Source organism: Rhagoletis pomonella, unplaced genomic scaffold (genome assembly GCF_013731165.1).
Source record: "Rhagoletis pomonella isolate Grant_MI unplaced genomic scaffold, Rhpom_1.0 Rhpom_scaffold_03081, whole genome shotgun sequence".
In the NCBI taxonomy this organism is placed as follows: Eukaryota; Metazoa; Arthropoda; class Insecta; order Diptera; family Tephritidae; genus Rhagoletis; species Rhagoletis pomonella.
Window position 1 is genome coordinate 5,509 of NW_023461634.1, and position 18,800 is coordinate 24,308.

Here is an 18,800-nt window from a genome sequence, read left to right on the forward strand (position 1 = left end):
AGAAAAATTTACGGAAATATATACATGTATATATGTATATGTATGTATATTAGACCACGTCAAAAAAATTTACTAGGATTAATCAAAATGCTCGAAACTATACGAATACATTGATTACATGTTATTTAAGTACTCGTGAAATTCCAAAAAAAAAAAATCTTAATTACTAGATTTGACCCTAACAGGGCAAGCGATTAAACAAGGATAATTTAGGAATTTATAGAATCTGAGCATTCATAATACTTAAATAGTATGTAATCAATGTATTATTATAGTTTAGAGGATCATTGCTATAGCAAATACTAAAATCAGAGTCCGATGGCGGTCGAATTGGAGGGTTTTTATTTTTTTACGTGGTCTAAAGTAACTATATGTATGTAATATGTTTTTGTTTAGAAAGATATCCGAATTTGTACTGAGCACCAAAAAACTGTCCACACAAAAAAGTCGTTGGGAAAAGTATTCGTTTGGATCCGAATGGATCAAAACGGCAACATTGATTACATTACTTGCGGGTGTACATATGGACGTGCATATGTGCGTGTACTAGTATTTTTACATACATATGTACATATGCACATAAAAATGTGTGCACATTAGGGTGGTCCAAAAATACATGTAAAAAAAGCAAGTCGGAATTTTTATATAAAATACAAGGAAAACTTTGAGCACTTTGAGCGACCTCTACATATTTTTTGATTTCAAATGAAAAAATAAGGGTCTATTTTTTCGATATAGAACAATCCTAGGGGGTGAGAGTATTAAAATTCCTACTTTACTTCATAGTATACAGTAAACCAGCCATTGACAATATGCTTATTTGAAAATTAATACATGAAATCAGGGACGTGAACCGGTTTTGAACCGAACCGGTTTTGAACCGGAAAACCGCTTTTTTCTATTAATTAACTGAACCAAATGTTTGATCCGAACCGAAAACCGAACCACTTTCCATAAAGGTTTAAAGGTTCGTTTCAACCAATTTTCAATAGATAAATGTACCCACTATTTTTTCTATTTAATATTTAAATTTGATTTCATTTGGGTTAACGAAAACGACAACTGTGAAAAAAAAATATCAACCAATACATTCAAACAAAATGTCGAATAAGCATATTTACATTTTTTGTTTTGGCTATCTGAATTACCGTATACTGTGCTTTACTTATTTTGGACCACCCTAGTGTACATACATAAATACAGTCGTTCGTTTGCATTAAAACATTGTTGCACTAGTTGTTATGGTTTTTTTTTGTTCATAAACAAATTCAGATACAAATCAGAGGTAAATAATAATTGTGGATAAATAAATTGTGAGTGGAAAAAAACAGGTAAACAACCTTGCAAAAGGTGAAGCAGAAATCAAATACGCGAAACTGTCGGTTTAAGCGACACAGAAATTAATGAATTTTAAATTACTTGCCTGAAAAAAAAATAAAAATAAATGAGGGTATAAAAACATTAACACAGGTTAATGCCAATGCAAAAGCAAAACAAGGAAAGATAAATAAACAAGTGACAACAACAACTCAGTGGAGCATTTAGAAAGTGAAAACTGCTTTGAAATGCGAAAAGATAAACAAAAGGAAAAAGAAACGTAAACATCGACAATTTTCAGTTGCAAATTGTTTTGTCCTACCCACACGATAAGGTTCTTGCCGCTAACAACAACAACATTAATTTGTCAACTATTCACCAACTTAACCAAGAATCCATATATCCAGGGCAGCCTGTGCACTGCTGCCTGCAGCGAGCGAGCCACTACTACCTTCAACAATGTTTATCTCGTTTATGAATTGTGAATGCGATAGCGAAAGCAGCCACAGCGATACAATGTCCGTGGAGCAATTGCTGCTAGCCGTGCGGGAGGAAACCGAATCGGAAGACGACGACGACGACGACGACGACGACGATGACGACAGCAATGAGGATGGCGGAAATGATGCGAATGGCAGCTGTAGGGAGGCAGATGGTGGCAGTGAAACTGAATCGAGCCACACTGTCGATTCGACAACCAGCGGTGCGCCACTGCTCCGCCGCTTCCGACGCTCATCCATTGGTATGCAGCGCAAGGCGGCATTTCGTCAAAGGAAATTGGATTCGTTGGGCACTTGGCGGAAGCGGTAAGTGAAATTAATACCAAAAGGAAGGAAGTACATCTGTAAATGCACATGTATGAACATGCATACATAAATATGTTTGTGTTTATGTGCACGAATGAATATATCGACATTAATGATTGAATGTATTATTTATTTATGCGATAATTTGATATAACTGCAGGATTATGCACAGTTGCTATTTGTTTATATAGTATACATATGTAATACACATGCGCCTACTTACAAGTCGATATCAGCATTACTTACAAAAGCTCTTACCACTTTTTTCTTAGAAATTTTCCTTTTCAGTAATCCATCCATGACAAAGTTTTAAACGATGTGTACATACATATATATGTAAAAGTATTTGCACAATAGCATTTCAAAGGCCTTTGAAATTGAGAACTAGACAGTGAGTATTAGTTCTTTGTGATACCACTACTTCGCTTCGTGCCGAGGACAAAGTTTCGCCGGCAGCAGATGTTAGAGAGAGAGAGCTCATCTGGACTAGTTAGAAATTATGAACTCAGGTGCCTAATCCGCGATCCAACAAAAGCTAGACTGTCTAAGAGGAAGTGTTGGACAGATTACAATCCAAAAAAAAAAAAGCTTAACAGTCTAAGTGCGTTTTTACAGTTAACAGGGTTAACTCAAATTCGGCAGTTAACTTTCAGTTTTTGTACTGAAAAGCGGTAGTTAACTGGGAAAGATTCCACCCCATTGTCCCCTTGCAGCTGCGAAAAAGGGGGTCAGGTTTGGTCAGGTCAATCTCACTGTGTGAACCCCATTCGGGCAGTGACCTGTCAGTACACCCACCAGTGTTGAAAGATGTGGTTTCCCAAGCCTAATGAGATACCTAGACCGCCGCGGTCCACACTCGGCTAGAGCGACCTAGCAGTGACGCATGCACTGGCTTATCGTTCGCCGAGTTGACGCAGGGCCCACCTTTTCAAGAGAAGTCCGCAAGAAGTCACTGCGCACCCTCTCTTTTTTTAGTCATACTGGTTCGGGGGTGCCAGTTCATCAGCCACACACTTTCCTGCGATATCACTATGGCCCGGCACTTCAACAAGTTTGACAAGATAATATTCCGACCGAAGAGGATTTGTGATTTGCCTCACAAGCTTCGAGCGTACTAGAAGGGAGCTGAAGGTCTCTTTGCCGCCCGGCTTTTTGAGTATATGTTTACCTCCTTTCCCTAATCGCACACTGTAGCAGCAAATCCACTGCTTCTTTAATAGCAGCAACCTCCGCCTGAAAAACACGGCAGTGATCTGGGAGCCTAAAATTACGACCCATCCATGTAGAAGTTGAACGGTACCTCCTCCCAACCGCTGCCCCCTTGGTGGGATGCGCGTGGAGAAAGATTTAGCTGACCATTTAGTCACCACATTAAAGAACTCTTGAGTTAAGTCTTATAAGGCATCCCAAATGTTGAATTAATAAAAACTATAGACGCTTGCGATCATTCCTTCTAGCTTGGCGATAAAATTTTACAGTTAAAAACGAACAAACTCTTCTCGAATGCCACGCTCGCATTCTACGCTTTCCATTTTTTTTGCCATTTGTTTTAACTGGTGATGCTTATCAACAATTAATTGATAAAAAAAAGTAAATAAATAGTATGTCAATTGACAAACTGCCATTTGGTTAAAAACACTAGTTGCTCAAATCACAGGCGAACTATTTGAGCTAGAAAACAAATACAGTAACCTAGATTAAAAGTACATACACATAAGCTGTCACTGCAGGATACGTATAAGTTACCTGCGTGAGTGTATATTTATACTCATGTCTTTTAACGAGCGCACACACGTAACGCAATTTTCCCATTGCATTTTTCCACTCTCAAACTGGCATAAATGAACACAGGATTGATGCTGCTTTGAAATTCTGAACACAAAAAAAAAAAAAACGATGCGATAAAGCAACACTAACAGGATGCAGCAGTATATTATAGAAAAACGCACGAAAAAAGGTAGAAACAAGGATGAAAAAATAAAAACAACGGTGCGATGCTTTGAAGCCATCAATTGCGCTCAACACGAATGGAAAAGCTGTCAAATGTATGGAAATGCCGTGAAGAAATGCTTTCAACATGTTAGACAAAGACACAGATGCACAAGCACAGATTCTTAACCAAATCCAGAAAAAACTTTGATTCTTTGGTAAGCGCTTACTTTTTGTATCGATGGAGTAACGCATTACAATTCACCGCCAGACAAAATTTTTCACTTTCTCGTTAAACATTTTTACATTCTCTCGCTTAACTCCAATGACATGGCCAGGTTGAAGTAATGTGTTTTGTAAACTAGAAGGTAAGTGGTAAAATTCGATTGGGAAGCGCTTTATGCAAGCACCTCCGAAAATTCAGCTACAGGCGAAGGCATGTAAACGTACAATTCTTACAAATCATTCAGAGAAATTGAATTTCAAATTGAAAACACACTTCTCTGAAAATAATTTGAAATCGAACACACGGAAAACCCAAGAAGATTGAAAAAACCATAATACTTTTTTCTTCTGTCGATTTTAGAACTGTTTCGGAACTACATAATTTAGTACTAGTTCGGAACTATCGAAAGGGGGATGTAGTGGGGGGGCTATTGACACTTGCTAGGCCATCGCGATGTTCAATTCGCCAGTTGCTAGCATGCAAAACAGAATTAACGCGCACTAATCATGGTTCTAAATTCTCTAATACAGAACCAGTTCGGCACTAGTGCGTTTCCCGACACCGACAAGGTTATTGCAGGATGACATTAACAATACACAGTGTTGATTTCGCTCACAGTAACTGGCAGTAACATCAACGCAAAAACAACACAAATCGTAGCAATACCAGTATCAATGCAAAACTGAAGATAATCACAAGGCTACATACAGGTTGCACTGTCAACGCTGTATTTCTTGCACTTTGTATTCCATACATATGTACATATGTATGTCTGTACATTCATTCTGACACTACAACGTCCATATGTACACGCAGGTACGTTTTTCTGTCAACGAGTAGTCAGCTAAAAGGCACCTGATGATAATGGCTGACGGCTTATCCGCTTGTCCAATGGTTGTCCAACTGTCCATCCAGCTGCCCCATTTGCGTATTCTCCCATAAATTGGCACATGTTTTACCATGCGTTCAGCGATGGTGCCATCGTTGCGCTTTCTGTTTGTTATTTCCTTTGTGTCGGTCATAATATTCGCTTTGCGGTCATAAACGACAAACTGTCATCCTCTAGGCGGCGCTGATGGAGTATTCGTTATTGTCCTCAGAGAATAAATAAGTAAAAAAAAAAGGAAGCACAAAAAGCGCCTTATTCCTCTTTTTACATAAATACATATTTACATGCAAACATACATCTATTATACATACGTACATACTATATAAAAAGACCGTATGTGTCGATTGCTATGTCGTTTATAGACTCAAAAACTACTGAACCAATTTGAGTTTAAATCGATAAGATATGTTTACACTGGTGTCTACTGTGCTAGGTGGCGCTGGAGTTGATTACAAGTATTTACTTATTGTATTTTAAACTTGATTTTTGGTCGTAGATTACGGATCTGTAAACTGTTTTTCCAAGTCAGGTCATTTTCCCAAAATATTTTCATTTTAATTTTGCATTGTAATCGAAAACAAAATCAAAATTTAACATGGGAAAAAATTTAAATTTAAAATTTTTTTATTTAACATCGATTTTCTTTGTTACTAGCTTGATTTTTTTTTGTGGAACAAGCTTTAATACAATTGAAAAAAATTTATTTATTTTTTTAATTTGTCCCCCATTAAATTTTGACTTGATTTAGAAAAACAGCATACAGGCTCGTTATCTACGGCTCAAAATTAAGCTTAAGTGTTTCGGGGGTTTTTATGTCATTTCATAACTTGAGATTTTCAATACAGTGTTATCGATATCATAGTCTATAAATTTTCGTTGCTCTTTGTATTTAGCCTTAAATATTGCTGTAATCTACAACACAAACGGCAATAAAGCAAAATTTGCTTTATTTCACTTTTAAATGGGAAATAATACCAAAATCTGAGTTTTGCTTTATTTCCAACAAAGGTTGGAAATACTCAAAATGTGACATAATTCATATGAAGAAATTAATATTCACAAAATATTTTTACTTATGAAAAGTCTAACAAAATATAGGAAAAGAGTCGTCTTTAATAACTGCTCAGAAAATTGGACATAGCGCGAGCGCGAACGTGGACCGCTGCGAAGCTGGGCACTTTCAAAATTGTATACATACAAATCCGTCCATTTAAACTTGTTCATGTACTACTTTTTGTCAAATGTAACTGGGTGACTACCTACATATGTGCAAAATTTTGCTTTATTACTCAAAATGTTAAGTTTAAAAGTTGGTCTTATTGCTCAACGAGAAATGAAATAAAGCAAATTTGTGTTATTACCGTTTGTGTTATTTCACTCCCCGCATACTAATCTATGGCCGTTGCGTACATTTGAAGTTACGGCGCGCGAAATTCAAAAATTCACTAACTTTTTTTACTCATTTTTCGTGTGGAGGCGGTCAAAAAATATAAGTTATTACATTTCTGGGGAAAAACGTGGATATTATAAATTGAGAAAACAGTTTCAACACGGATTTTCTTAAATTCCATTTATTTGACGGCATTCTTAGACCACTTTTAATACTTAACTGTCAAAATGTAGGCGCTTTAAAATGAATATATTTATTACATCAACACGAATTATTTTGAATATCAACGACGTAAAACAATATACTTAGATATGTATATATGGAAAATAAAAAAAAAGGTCAGACTTTCTTTATTATTGAAGCTCGAATCGCATTCATTAAATATGTATGGACATAAATATGTATGCGAATATGTATGTATCTGTTGCTGTAGGTGGTGAACTTTTTTTTTTTTTTTTGCATTTCCTCAAAACATGCAAGGTCAAATGTGTGCGCAAGTTGATTATTTATTTGTGGCAGCTGTCTTTGTGGTTGGAATGCAAGAGTATATCGAACTATTTGAATATTGAATATTTTCCCCCTTTATAACACATACCTCATATGTACATAAATAGATAGTTTTTTTTATTATAATTTTTCATTTTTTATTGCAGACGATCAGCGTCAGCGAGTAATGCAAGGCGACCCATACGAATTGTGCCCGACTGGACTGAGAATGCGGTGCAGGGTGAACACTTTTGGAAGCCCACATCGGTTTCAGGCGATTTATGTTGCTTGAATGAGGAGTGCATAGTAAGTGTTAACAAAAACATTTAAGTTTTTAATAATTATGCATATGGCGACTTTAACTTAAGTTTCATTTGCGCTGACACACATCTTTTTTTAGTTAATTACTTAGTATTTTCAGTAAAGTGTGGCAGCTAATTACTCTTAAACTATGACTATACATACATACATACATACATATATATGTACATAAGTAACATTATTCGGCTGCCAACGAACGGAATTAATCAGACTAAAAGCTTCAAATTTAATTAAATGCAGCTCATTTAAAATGCGAATGAATGCTCGCGCTTATGCAGCACAATAAGGCGGGCGCAAAGCAATTTAAATCAATTACAAAATTGTTTCATGTAATTCAGTTATTGCGTGTTTAACACACATTAAAAATATTGGTGCACTCATACGCATGCCAGCACGCGTGAACGCACGCCTACACACGATCGTACACGCGCATGCCAACTTATACGCCAGAGCGCACGTATCCCTGCAAGGAAGTTCTTTAGTACTTAGTTTTATAGCTAATCATTTGTGAGTATCATTATTCTCGAATTTCTAATTGTAATTTCGCCGAATCACTCTAACCGTATAATTTTCGAAACTATGTTTTAATATTTTCTGAACTTATTCATAAAAAACGAAGATAAAAAACGAAGATGCAGCTTTCCGATTTTCTCTTTCTTTCGTTAATTTTTAAAATAAATCCCTTAATTCAGAAGGAAAATCTAATTCATTAGAGCAGCAAAGTCGTTCAGCTTTTAAAGCATTCATTCTAAAGTTTAGAATATTAGACTGAATAACCGGTATAAGTGCACCAATCCACCATTGATGGCAGCCACTTAAAATAAGAAAACCTCAGAAATTTTTAATTTAATTTTTTAAGTCATTTATCATTTCACCGTGCGACAGTAAAATTTATCCAGGAAAAATTCATTTTCACGTGAAAGTATAGATTTTATAATTAGTATTGCTAAAAGGCCAAAATAAAAAAAAAAATTGGTTTAAATATAAAAACGTAAAAAAAACTAATTTAACTTTCTTCCAATGAAATAAAGTATACACAACGGATACCTCTTGTTACGTTTCGCCAAATGAATACTATAAGTAATCCCACTAATATTATAAATGTGAAAGTTTGTGAGTGAGTATGTTTGTTTCTCATTATTTGGATAAAATTTAGCTTCGAGATAGCTTATGGCTTAGATTAACATATAGCATGTTTTCTAAAAAGGGCTGCCACCTCATCAAATATGTACTTAAATTCCGTTTTAAATTATAAGTTTTAAATAAATAAGTTAAATGAAGTATTACAATGTGCGTGGAAAACAAATGATGTTTAAGGAAGCTTTATTCTGAAAATATTTTGAAGAATGTTGCCACTTGTTTTGAAGTCAAACACAATTTTTCCTTAAGTTAAATGAAGATTGCAATATGAATGTTAATAGATATGTACGGCTAGGCTTTCGAAGGGTTCGAAAATATTTTTAAAACGGATTGCCACCGGTTTAAAAGTAAATTTTAATTAAATTTAGTATGATGATGACAAGTCCAACACAAGAGGCTTTATTTCGAAAATATTTTTAAAAGTCGAGTAAATTTTATTCTCTTACTTTAATAATATATTGCAATATAGATCACGAACGAAACATATTTGAGAAAGCTTTATTACGAAAACAGTTTCGAAGAGGCGGTCAACTGTTTTACAGTCAAATTCAATTTTAATGAACATTTGCAAAATGGAATAACTTTCGTCCTCGCAGTCAAGATTTTCTACCTTTCCCAAATTTCACTCTATTTGTTCTGCATCTGATGATCTGAATCTAAATCAAACAATCCACTGAGATGTTTATATGAAACAAACAGACACATTTTTTAAAACAATTTCCACCTATACTGGAACATTATTGTAGTATAATTGTCCTTGCGAAAAGTAAACAAAATTTTTGTTTAATAGTTAGATATTCTCCTCTTTCGTTTGATATTCATATTAATATCGTAGAGTGAGTATAAATAAGTATTTATTTAAGCCATTTTTCGAAAAATTTAGTGCTTTGAAACTTTAAAATTCTATAAGAAATTAAATTGATGAGAAAATGAAAAACTGAGTATGCAGCATTAATATTTACATAAAATTTATAATATCACGTCCATATGCAACTTTTCCTGAGAACCAAAAAAAAAAGTTGATTTTAGTCGCACGATGTTAGCAGTTAAGGATTTCTACTTATACTTTTTTATACTAATTTTTTTTTTTACATTTTTAATTAATTTGCTTATGCAACAACAGAAAAGTGGTCAACGCATGAAATGCTCGGCCTGCCAATTAATTGCACATCAGAATTGCATTCCAATCGTCAATGAAAAGACTCAATTAGCTTGTAAGCCAACATATCGAGACGTAGGCGTTCGACAATACAGGGAACAATCGACAACGCATCATCACTGGGTGCATCGCAAAATGGAAAAGGGCAAATGCAAACAGTGCGGAAAGGTGAGTAAATCGAATGTTGTTCAAAATATGTCGCTACCTAAAGGTGAAAGGGTGCCAAGTCCAGTTTTCTCTTTGCAAAATTTAGTTTTGATAAGGAATGGCAGATAATTCGACTCTCCTGAACAATTTAAAAAAATAGACTTGGCACCTCTTCACCTTTAGGTAACGATATCATAGCAAGTGTATATGTACATAATTAATTCTTGAAAGCTTTTAAGTAAGCGATTATATTGAATTGGCAAACTAAATTTGTGAAAATCGCCACTTAAACCGCAAAATCACTCCTGCAGTGCATGCCAATGAACGCTTTCAAACCTCTAGCCAAATTTAATTCATTTCCAATTATTTATATAATTATTCAAGCTCATAAGCTGCCCTTCCTGCCCTGCCATTATCTTTTCATATTTCGAGCTCGTCTTATCCTTTAACCAGATTTCATGGAATTTATTAATAAACATCTCCATTAGCAACATCGATTGCACACTGCCAGCATACTAAATTATAATTTAAGTGTAGAGCAGGTAACAATGTCTGTGGCAGCAACCAACCACCACATTGAATAGTAAATGTTGCATGCAACAAGAATTACCAAGAAATTTTCACGTTTTCTGGAATATTGAAAATATTGGCACGTCTGAGGTGTCCGAGCATTCCATTGTCGATTATCGTTAACAGAAAGTAGCATCAGCAAAAACAAGAAATGAAACACACAAAATAATTGGAAATGGAGAAACCGACAGCAAATAGCGGTTTGCAGAAGAGTGAGAAAAAGACATATACATATACATACATATGTATGTAAAAATGTATAGATATATACCCAGTCGAAAAATGAAGGATTAAAAAGTACTTGCAGAAGGCCTTCGCTGAATTGTAGAGGGCCTTACCATCTCCATGATTTCCTTAATTATTATTTTTTTTTTATGAAACGGGCATTGCCTTTCTGCTTTCGGGAGAACAGATCATATAAGGACTTATTTTTATGCGTAAGTTCTTTCCTTTGAATACGATGTTCATTAGGGTGGAGTGATATTACGCTTCTTTTAGAAATCGCTTTTTCCTACCTGTAGAAAGTTGCCTTTCTGACCCAGAAATAGAGGTGTAAAATGTTGTTTGGTTCATCGTATGTCCTTATTTCTGGACTAGAAAGTCAACTTTCTCCATATTTCAACAAAAAAAATCCGTAATTTCACTCCACCACAATACACATACCTGTAATTCTGGCTGGTTTGGGACTCTCCTACACTCGAAAGCTACACTGGCTGTGGAACCTTTGGATTTGAACGACTGTCAGAGTAGATGGTAATAAAATGCTTCGTAAAGGCTTAGGAGTTTAGGAGATATAGAGCTACTTCTTTACTGCCTTCCCAAAAAATTTCCCAGGAAAGTAATTTTAGGAACAGTTTTACACAATTTGCAAAAACTCGTCGAATTCGTCAGATTCACCGTTACAACTGTCATATTAAGTATGTAACACTTCGCCTTAGCATGTATATGTATGAACACTTAGATTTCTAGCTGCCGAAACTTCAATCTAAGCTCATGGACAGCAGATTTTATATTTAGAGATTGATCTTTCTTGCCTTCTATACGCCAGAGGTATAAGCGCATCACATTCCAAGCACTCAAAAATATTTACAAACTTTCAGTGCGCATACATGCATACCCCTATACTTACATACATATGTTATATAGTATGTTATGTATATTTTAAGATGCTAAGATACAACATATTTAATTTCTCCTGCTTGTTAGCAGAATCGCGAGAAAAAGTTTCTAACTACTCCCTTTGCTTAAAATCTTACTTCAAAGAAAATTTTTTTTTCAGAAACGTATATTTAAGGACCGACCCGGTCTAATGCAAATATCTATATCCCTTATGAGTTGTAGCTGAAGTAATGCAATGGGTATACATGAAGCTATGAAGCACAAATTTAAGCACTTTCACACTCACTTAAAAATTTTAAGCGTGTATAGATTTGTTGTTGTAGAAATTCTATGGTTCGTATACAATTTCATTTGACTTTGCACATATGTATGTACATAGTTTTCATTTTTACGGCAAGTCATGCAATTATAACTATATTAACCTGTCCCTTGCGAAATTGAGCTTTTAAGGTGAAACTAGCAAAAGTGAATTCAAAATAAGAAGTGGTGTCATGGAGTCAGATCATTTTATGTATATTTAAGATTTTATGATTTTACAGAGTATATTTTCGTATTACACCGTTTAGAAGTGTGCACGCAGTTATACTTAAGTCTTTATAGCTTAGTATCGTCCCTTGCTGTTGGGGATAAGGCACCGCGACCTCAAGATTTACCTTGTGCCTTACATTAAGTTTGTATAAAAAAAAGCTTTTTTTTTTATGGTTAAATACTAACAAACTTTTCTTGGTAGAAGTATATAAATATTTTTCATTTAGAGCAGTATTTCCCAGAAAGAGATTTGACCCTGTACCCGTACATATAAAAGATATATATAGAAAGCTAACCCAGCCCAATTGAGACTTAGATAGAAAACTTTAAGAACAGTATTATTCTCTTGATAATACTGTATCTACACTCACTATTTAGTACATTGTCAGAGACTGATCTATAAAGTCTTAGAGGCCATGCCGAAACTAATTGTCTTTACATTTTCTTAATATTTCCTTTATTTTGTACAGGCTGTTCAAGGTAAACTTTTTGGCTCGAAGGAAATAGTTGCATTATCCTGCGCTTGGTGTCACGAAGTCTATCACAATAAGGAATCTTGCTTTAATCAAGCGAAAATTGGCGAAGAGTGTTCGTTGGGTAAGTAATTGCATAACTGAATTGCAAAGAGTAAACAATTTCAAATATAATGAAATTGTAGGTAGGTTTGTAGTATAAACATACCTATCCAAATTTATTTAAACTACAAGCAGCAAGTTTCCTAAATTTTTCACAAGAAAATTGATAACTCTTAAAAAGTCTCAGTAAAGAGCAAAAAAATACATTTTTACAAGAGGAATACATGCCCAAATTTTTGTAATTCTCATACAATAAATTCTTGTAATCAATCAAAAATTTCGCATAAGCTGAGTTAAACATATTTTAAACGACGTACATATGTATGTATATATCGCCTCAATTGTAACCTTATTATCTTTATATATATTTTAATCGATAATGGTGGCTATTACACAGTGCCATAAGAAAGAATGAAGTAGAAATACCTGCAAAGCGATGTCAATTTTCTTGTAGGTCTAGTCGAGTTAAAAAAGTATCGAAATATAAAATTTGCCCAACACCCTAAAAGACTTGACTTAGGGTTAAAAATCGCTTCTTCATTCCTTTCTCACAGGCTTAAGAAAGAAGAAACTTAGATCTTTCGAGTAGTTTTCACTTTTTACACAATTTTGGAGTTGGTTTTTAAGCACTATTTTACAAAGTAACCATCCCAGTCCTTAATTCGTTGAAACAGCAACTTTTGTGTGAAACTAACTTTTCATGAAAAATGATTTCACGATATGTATGTTCAATACAAGGAGAAACTGCTGATGTTTAACATGAAAAATTCGACTCGAAAAATCTTTCCGTTTAAGTAATATATTTATGTCCGTTGTAAATATGAAATAAATCGGGCCGTAAATACGAGGTTTCTAAATATTTTGACCTGTGCCACCTTTTCATATTGCATTGTCATCGGGTTCTGAACTAAGTTTGAAGTATGAAGTCCCTAGCTCATCGAGAAGTTGGTTAAATATTTATTGCAAAATTTTATTATAAACAGGTGAAACTTAATAAAAAGCTCATAAAAAAGTTGTGTGTAAAGCTAAGAATTGTTTTTTTTCAAAAAAAAAAAATGCTTTACAGCGCCCTGCGATGAGCCGCGGTCAACTACATAAACGCAAAACCGGGTTAGCGCTGTAGGGCATTTTTGAAGTCGAATATCTCGAAAATAAAAAATGAAGCCATTGTGTAAATCGATACGCTTTTAAGAAAAATCCATAATTTGCAATTGCAATCATTTATTCTGAAATAAAAAGTATCGGTTTTGTTGAAAAAAGCATACTTTTTAACCGACTTCCAAAAAAGGAGGAGGTTATCAGTTCGTCGGATATTATTATTATTTTTTTTTTGTACGTATGTTACCGCATAACTTTGGACCACGCCGATTTCGATAATTCTTTTTGCATCGGAAAGGTAGTGTCTCAGAGGTGGTCCCATACTAATCTGGTTAAGATCCAATTAGTGGATCATGAGATATATGTATATATATATTTTTTTTATATGTTTTTAAATATTGAAAATCAGGGTAAAATAAAAATGTTAAAAACTCGGTTCGCCAATTAAAAGAGCATCAGAAAATGCATAATAAACACTAGCGTGGGCCGAAAATCCGCTTTTTAACCCACTTCCAAAAAGGAGGAGGTTATCAGTTCGTCGGAATATTATTTTTTATGTATGTTACCGCATAACTTTGGACCACGTCAACCGATTTCGAATTTCGCAACGGAAAGGTAGTGTCTCAGAGGTGGTCCCATACTAATTTAGTTTAGATCTGATCATTGGATCATGAAATATATATATATATATATTTTTTTTTTAAAGTCGGTTTTTTTTTGATAAAAATTACTTGTTTAGAATTCTGATTGGTAATAACAAAAAAAGGTCCATACACCAAATTATAAAGGACTAATACTTTCGAAGATACTTGCAATTTTAGTAAAAAAAACTGTATTAATTAATGTATTTATTAATTTTTATTTTTTGAGCACATTGAACTTAGATATTGACCAAAAATTGTCATCTTTCACACAGATTGTTTTTAGAGCATAATGAACCATATTTTTGCTATTACCAATCGAAGTTCTAAAAAAGCGGATTTTCGGCCCACGGTAATAAACATACATGTTCGATTCTTTTTTTTTTATTACATGCACATATGACAGTGAGCGGTGAGAAGCAATATTCAAAAAATTTTCAAATTTTCAAAGAAAGCTAAAAACTTTGTTCGGACCAGATAATAATTTTACCAGTTTTCAGCTTGATTCGAGATATTCGCAATTTTACCATGGACATTTTACGTAAAATACTTCATACATATGTATGTATGTATGTATGCATGTATGTAAGTGATAAGCACACTCGTATCTTATTTTAGCATGAAGTCACAAAATGCAAAGTAAAAACCAATTTGCGATAAGTAGGGCTCGGAATCTCATGCAAATGCATGTTTTTACTGGGCGTCTTCAAATGGAAATAGTTAAGTTATCTTTACGAATCATGAAATTTCCTTTAAAATGGCATTCCATTGTTAGTGCAAATTTTTGCATATTTTGCAAAAAAATACCTGTTTTTGCATTTTTATTGTATTATTATTTATACAACCACTTAAATTTAGTCCGAAATCTGTTGACAAAAAAAAATTACCTTCAATTTTTTTCCAAATATTCATCTGAATATCTTCTTGGATAGTCATTAAGGGACTCTCTTCTACCTCTGTTCGATTTCAATTAGTGGAGGACTGTAGGAGAGAGCTGGTGCATATCTCTATCTAATACAAAATTACCCTAATATGGGTCCCGAGACATAGGTATATTTACGGAAACGAGACAGCGGACGAACTAACAAGGTGCCGCACCGCACTGAATGTGTCCCACGCAAAAATTACCGAAGTTTATCATTTGAAGACCAAGCAGAGGTGGAACCATACAGTATCGTACCCAACAGTTCTAGATGTCTTACGACCCACTTAAAACCAAAGCTCTCTTAGTAATTAGCAAAGAAGATACCACCCACAAACTTATTGCAGTGTGCACGGGGTACTGGCCCGTTGGGGTACATGTCGAAAGGATGGGATTGCCCTTCAACAGGTTCTGTCGCAGTGCGAGTGTCCCGCCTTCAAAAGAATGAGTCTTACGACACTCGGCTAGCCCGGCAAATGACCAGTGACAATCCACTTAAATCAACCAACCATTCAACTAACCACTATTCAAATATCAATAATTCTATTGCACATGATTGTAACTGCTTGATTACCAACTAATTTTATACATAATATACTTTGTATTTTGAAGCAAATTGTTTTTGTTTTACTTGTTTATAGCGCATATTTTCGATTTTTTAGTGCACGAGATTCCGAGCCCTAGTGATAAGATAACGAAAAATGTTCGTCTTTCAGAAAATTATATACTTATACACTTTCTCAAACGCTTTCATATATAAAAATGTTAATCATCCCCGCAAACATAAATAATAAGACTAAATGAAGGAAAATATCCTGAAATAGGACTCTTCAGTGACACATTTACGCAGGCAATTGCAAACTTCTTACTTCCCACTTCGCCGATTTCAATTTCATATCCTCTACCCACCAGCTGGCATATCAATGCATTTGCATTAGCTCTCCGCACAGCAATTAGACTAATGCGTTTGACAACCGTTCAATTTCAGCAATTAGATATAATATGCAGCTACGGATATACATCTATATGTAAAAATATCGAAATGTATGTACAAGTACATATCAGTAATCTGAATCAGATGAATGAATGTTGCTCATACGCCCCGACAACCACTCGTTAAAAATTGGCTTACGCCATAGGAATCGATTGGAAAATTTTACGGTTTGTTTTCGTTAAAAGTGCAAGGAGTACAAGTACATATGTACGTACACACGTATACATACATACATAAGAAATCTCATGCTAACACTTACACACACATGCTCGCTGCAGTCCACATTTGCTTGCAATGAATTTCGCAGGCGTGCTCACCACCGCACTTTAAGTGATTGCATGCGTTTTGTGTTCACATCGTATCTGAAGCAAAGTGAGTGGGCACATTTTCCTGAAAGCTTCTAGAGTTGCTGCCAATCGCAATGACTTAATATTGTGGGGTAGGAAAGGATAAAGATTGCTTGCAAGGTGGGACGATGCCGTTAGTTATTTCCAAAATTACGAATTTGCGGTAGGACTAGGGTGCAAGCAACAAAAAACTGTTGCCCAAGAATAATTTAGATAACACATGGCTCGATAAATTTTATTTTTACTAATATAAAGCATATAAAAATAAAATGTGAAATTCAAAATAATTATATACATTTTTTGAAAACGTCACTTGTTGTGATTGTTATTAAATTTTTAAGTTCAGTGACCACTTTTAAAAAGAATAGTGGATAGTGGTATTTTTTTTTAAACACTTTAATACTTTTTTCAGGCAACTATGCACCCATTATTGTGCCGCCTTCTTGGATTGTCAAACTGCCCACCAAGGGAAATTTCAAGTCCTCCATACGAGTGAACAACAAAAGCAATGTCACAATAGGTACGAGTAAAAAGAAGGGCACGAGTAAGCGGCAAAAACAAAAGGAGGAGAAGAAAGAGCCACGCGCCTTCATCGTGAAGCCCATACCATCGCCCGATGTCATACCCGTGATAGTGTTCATCAATCCCAAATCGGGCGGCAATCAAGGTGTTAAGCTTTTGGGTAAATTCCAACATTTGCTCAATCCACGACAAGTTTTCGATTTGACGCAAGGTGGCCCTAAGATGGGGTAAGTACGCACGCATCTTTAGAAATGACTCGCAGACAAAATCTCTCTCCAACTAACTCCCATTATCCAATAGCTTGGAATTATTCCGCAAAGCGCCAAATTTACGCGTATTGGCGTGCGGTGGTGATGGCACCGTCGGTTGGGTACTTTCGGTGCTGGACATGATCAATCCGCCGATAACGCCCGCGCCCGCGGTTGGTGTACTGCCGCTAGGTACTGGCAATGATCTCGCACGCGCACTAGGTTGGGGTGGAGTAAGTATTATATTGCCTCTCTCTCTTTCCCGCCGTCCGCTTTACATCTAATTTGCTGTCGCACAGGGCTACACCGATGAGCCGATCAGCAAAATATTACGTGAAATCGGGATGTCTCAGTGTGTGCTGATGGATCGCTGGCGTCTAAATGTCACGCCAAATCGCGAAGTAGAGGACGACAATGTCAACCGCAGCAAAGACAACGTACCGTTAAATGTGATCAACAACTATTACTCGTTCGGTGTCGATGCACACATTGCACTCGAGTTTCATGAGGCACGCGAAGCCCATCCGGAACGCTTCAATTCGCGCCTACGCAATAAAATGTACTACGGTCAAATGGGTGGCAAGGATCTGATATTGCGGCAGTATCGAAACCTCTCCCAATGGGTTACGATGGAGTGCGACGGCACCGACTACACGGGCAAGCTGCGAGATGCCGGCTGCCATGCAGTGCTGTTTCTTAATATTGGCAGGTAAGTTGACACACACACCCATTGTTCGACTCCAATAAAGGTAACCTAAGACGTGGCATTAAAGGCAGAAGGTAAAACTTAAAAGCGACTTTGTTATCAACGTCACGCCACCATGATTTGCACAAACGCCTGGGCGGGCATCATTTGCTTGGCAGCAACAATTGCAATCACTTAGCCACAAATTGCACACCTTCTTCAAGTGCTGCCACGATATGGCATTTTATGCACACACACACCTACAAACACATTTGTGTACATGTACAATGTAGATATGCAGAAATCTGAAATATTCCAAAGGATCTAGCAAAATGTCGCATTGCATGACGACGAACTCCACTCCCACATTATACTTTGTTGTTAATTTTCTTCTTTTTTTTGTGTTTGTTTCTCCTCGTTCGCATTTAGCTATGGCGGCGGTACACACCCCTGGAACGACTCGTTCGGCCAATCTAAGCCAGCCATCGATGACGGCATGATTGAGGTCGTCGGCCTGACCACATACCAACTGCCCATGCTGCAGGCCGGCTTGCATGGCACCTGCATTTGCCAGTGTCGGTCGGCGCGCATCATCACCAAAAAGACTATACCCATGCAGGTGGATGGCGAGGCGTGTCGCGTGAAGCCGTCGATTATCGAAATGAGTTTGTTAAATAAGGCGGTTATGCTGGCCAAACGGAAGCACGGTCGTGGCGATGTACAGTAAGTGCAAGAAATAAA

General features: G+C 35.8%; 1 protein-coding gene across 1 annotated transcript; it reads left to right on the forward strand.

The window, feature by feature from the left end:
- Positions 1–1,323: 1,323 nt before the first annotated feature.
- LOC118753928 (eye-specific diacylglycerol kinase-like) lies at positions 1,324–18,786 on the forward strand. The gene is made up of 8 exons (XM_036488803.1): positions 1,324–2,123; positions 7,211–7,349; positions 9,628–9,831; positions 12,498–12,624; positions 17,017–17,353; positions 17,427–17,607; positions 17,674–18,083; positions 18,489–18,786. Exons 1-8 carry the CDS (start codon positions 1,777–1,779, stop codon positions 18,784–18,786), a joined length of 2,043 nt encoding a protein of 680 aa, XP_036344696.1. The 5' UTR covers positions 1,324–1,776.
- Positions 18,787–18,800: the final 14 nt, after the last annotated feature.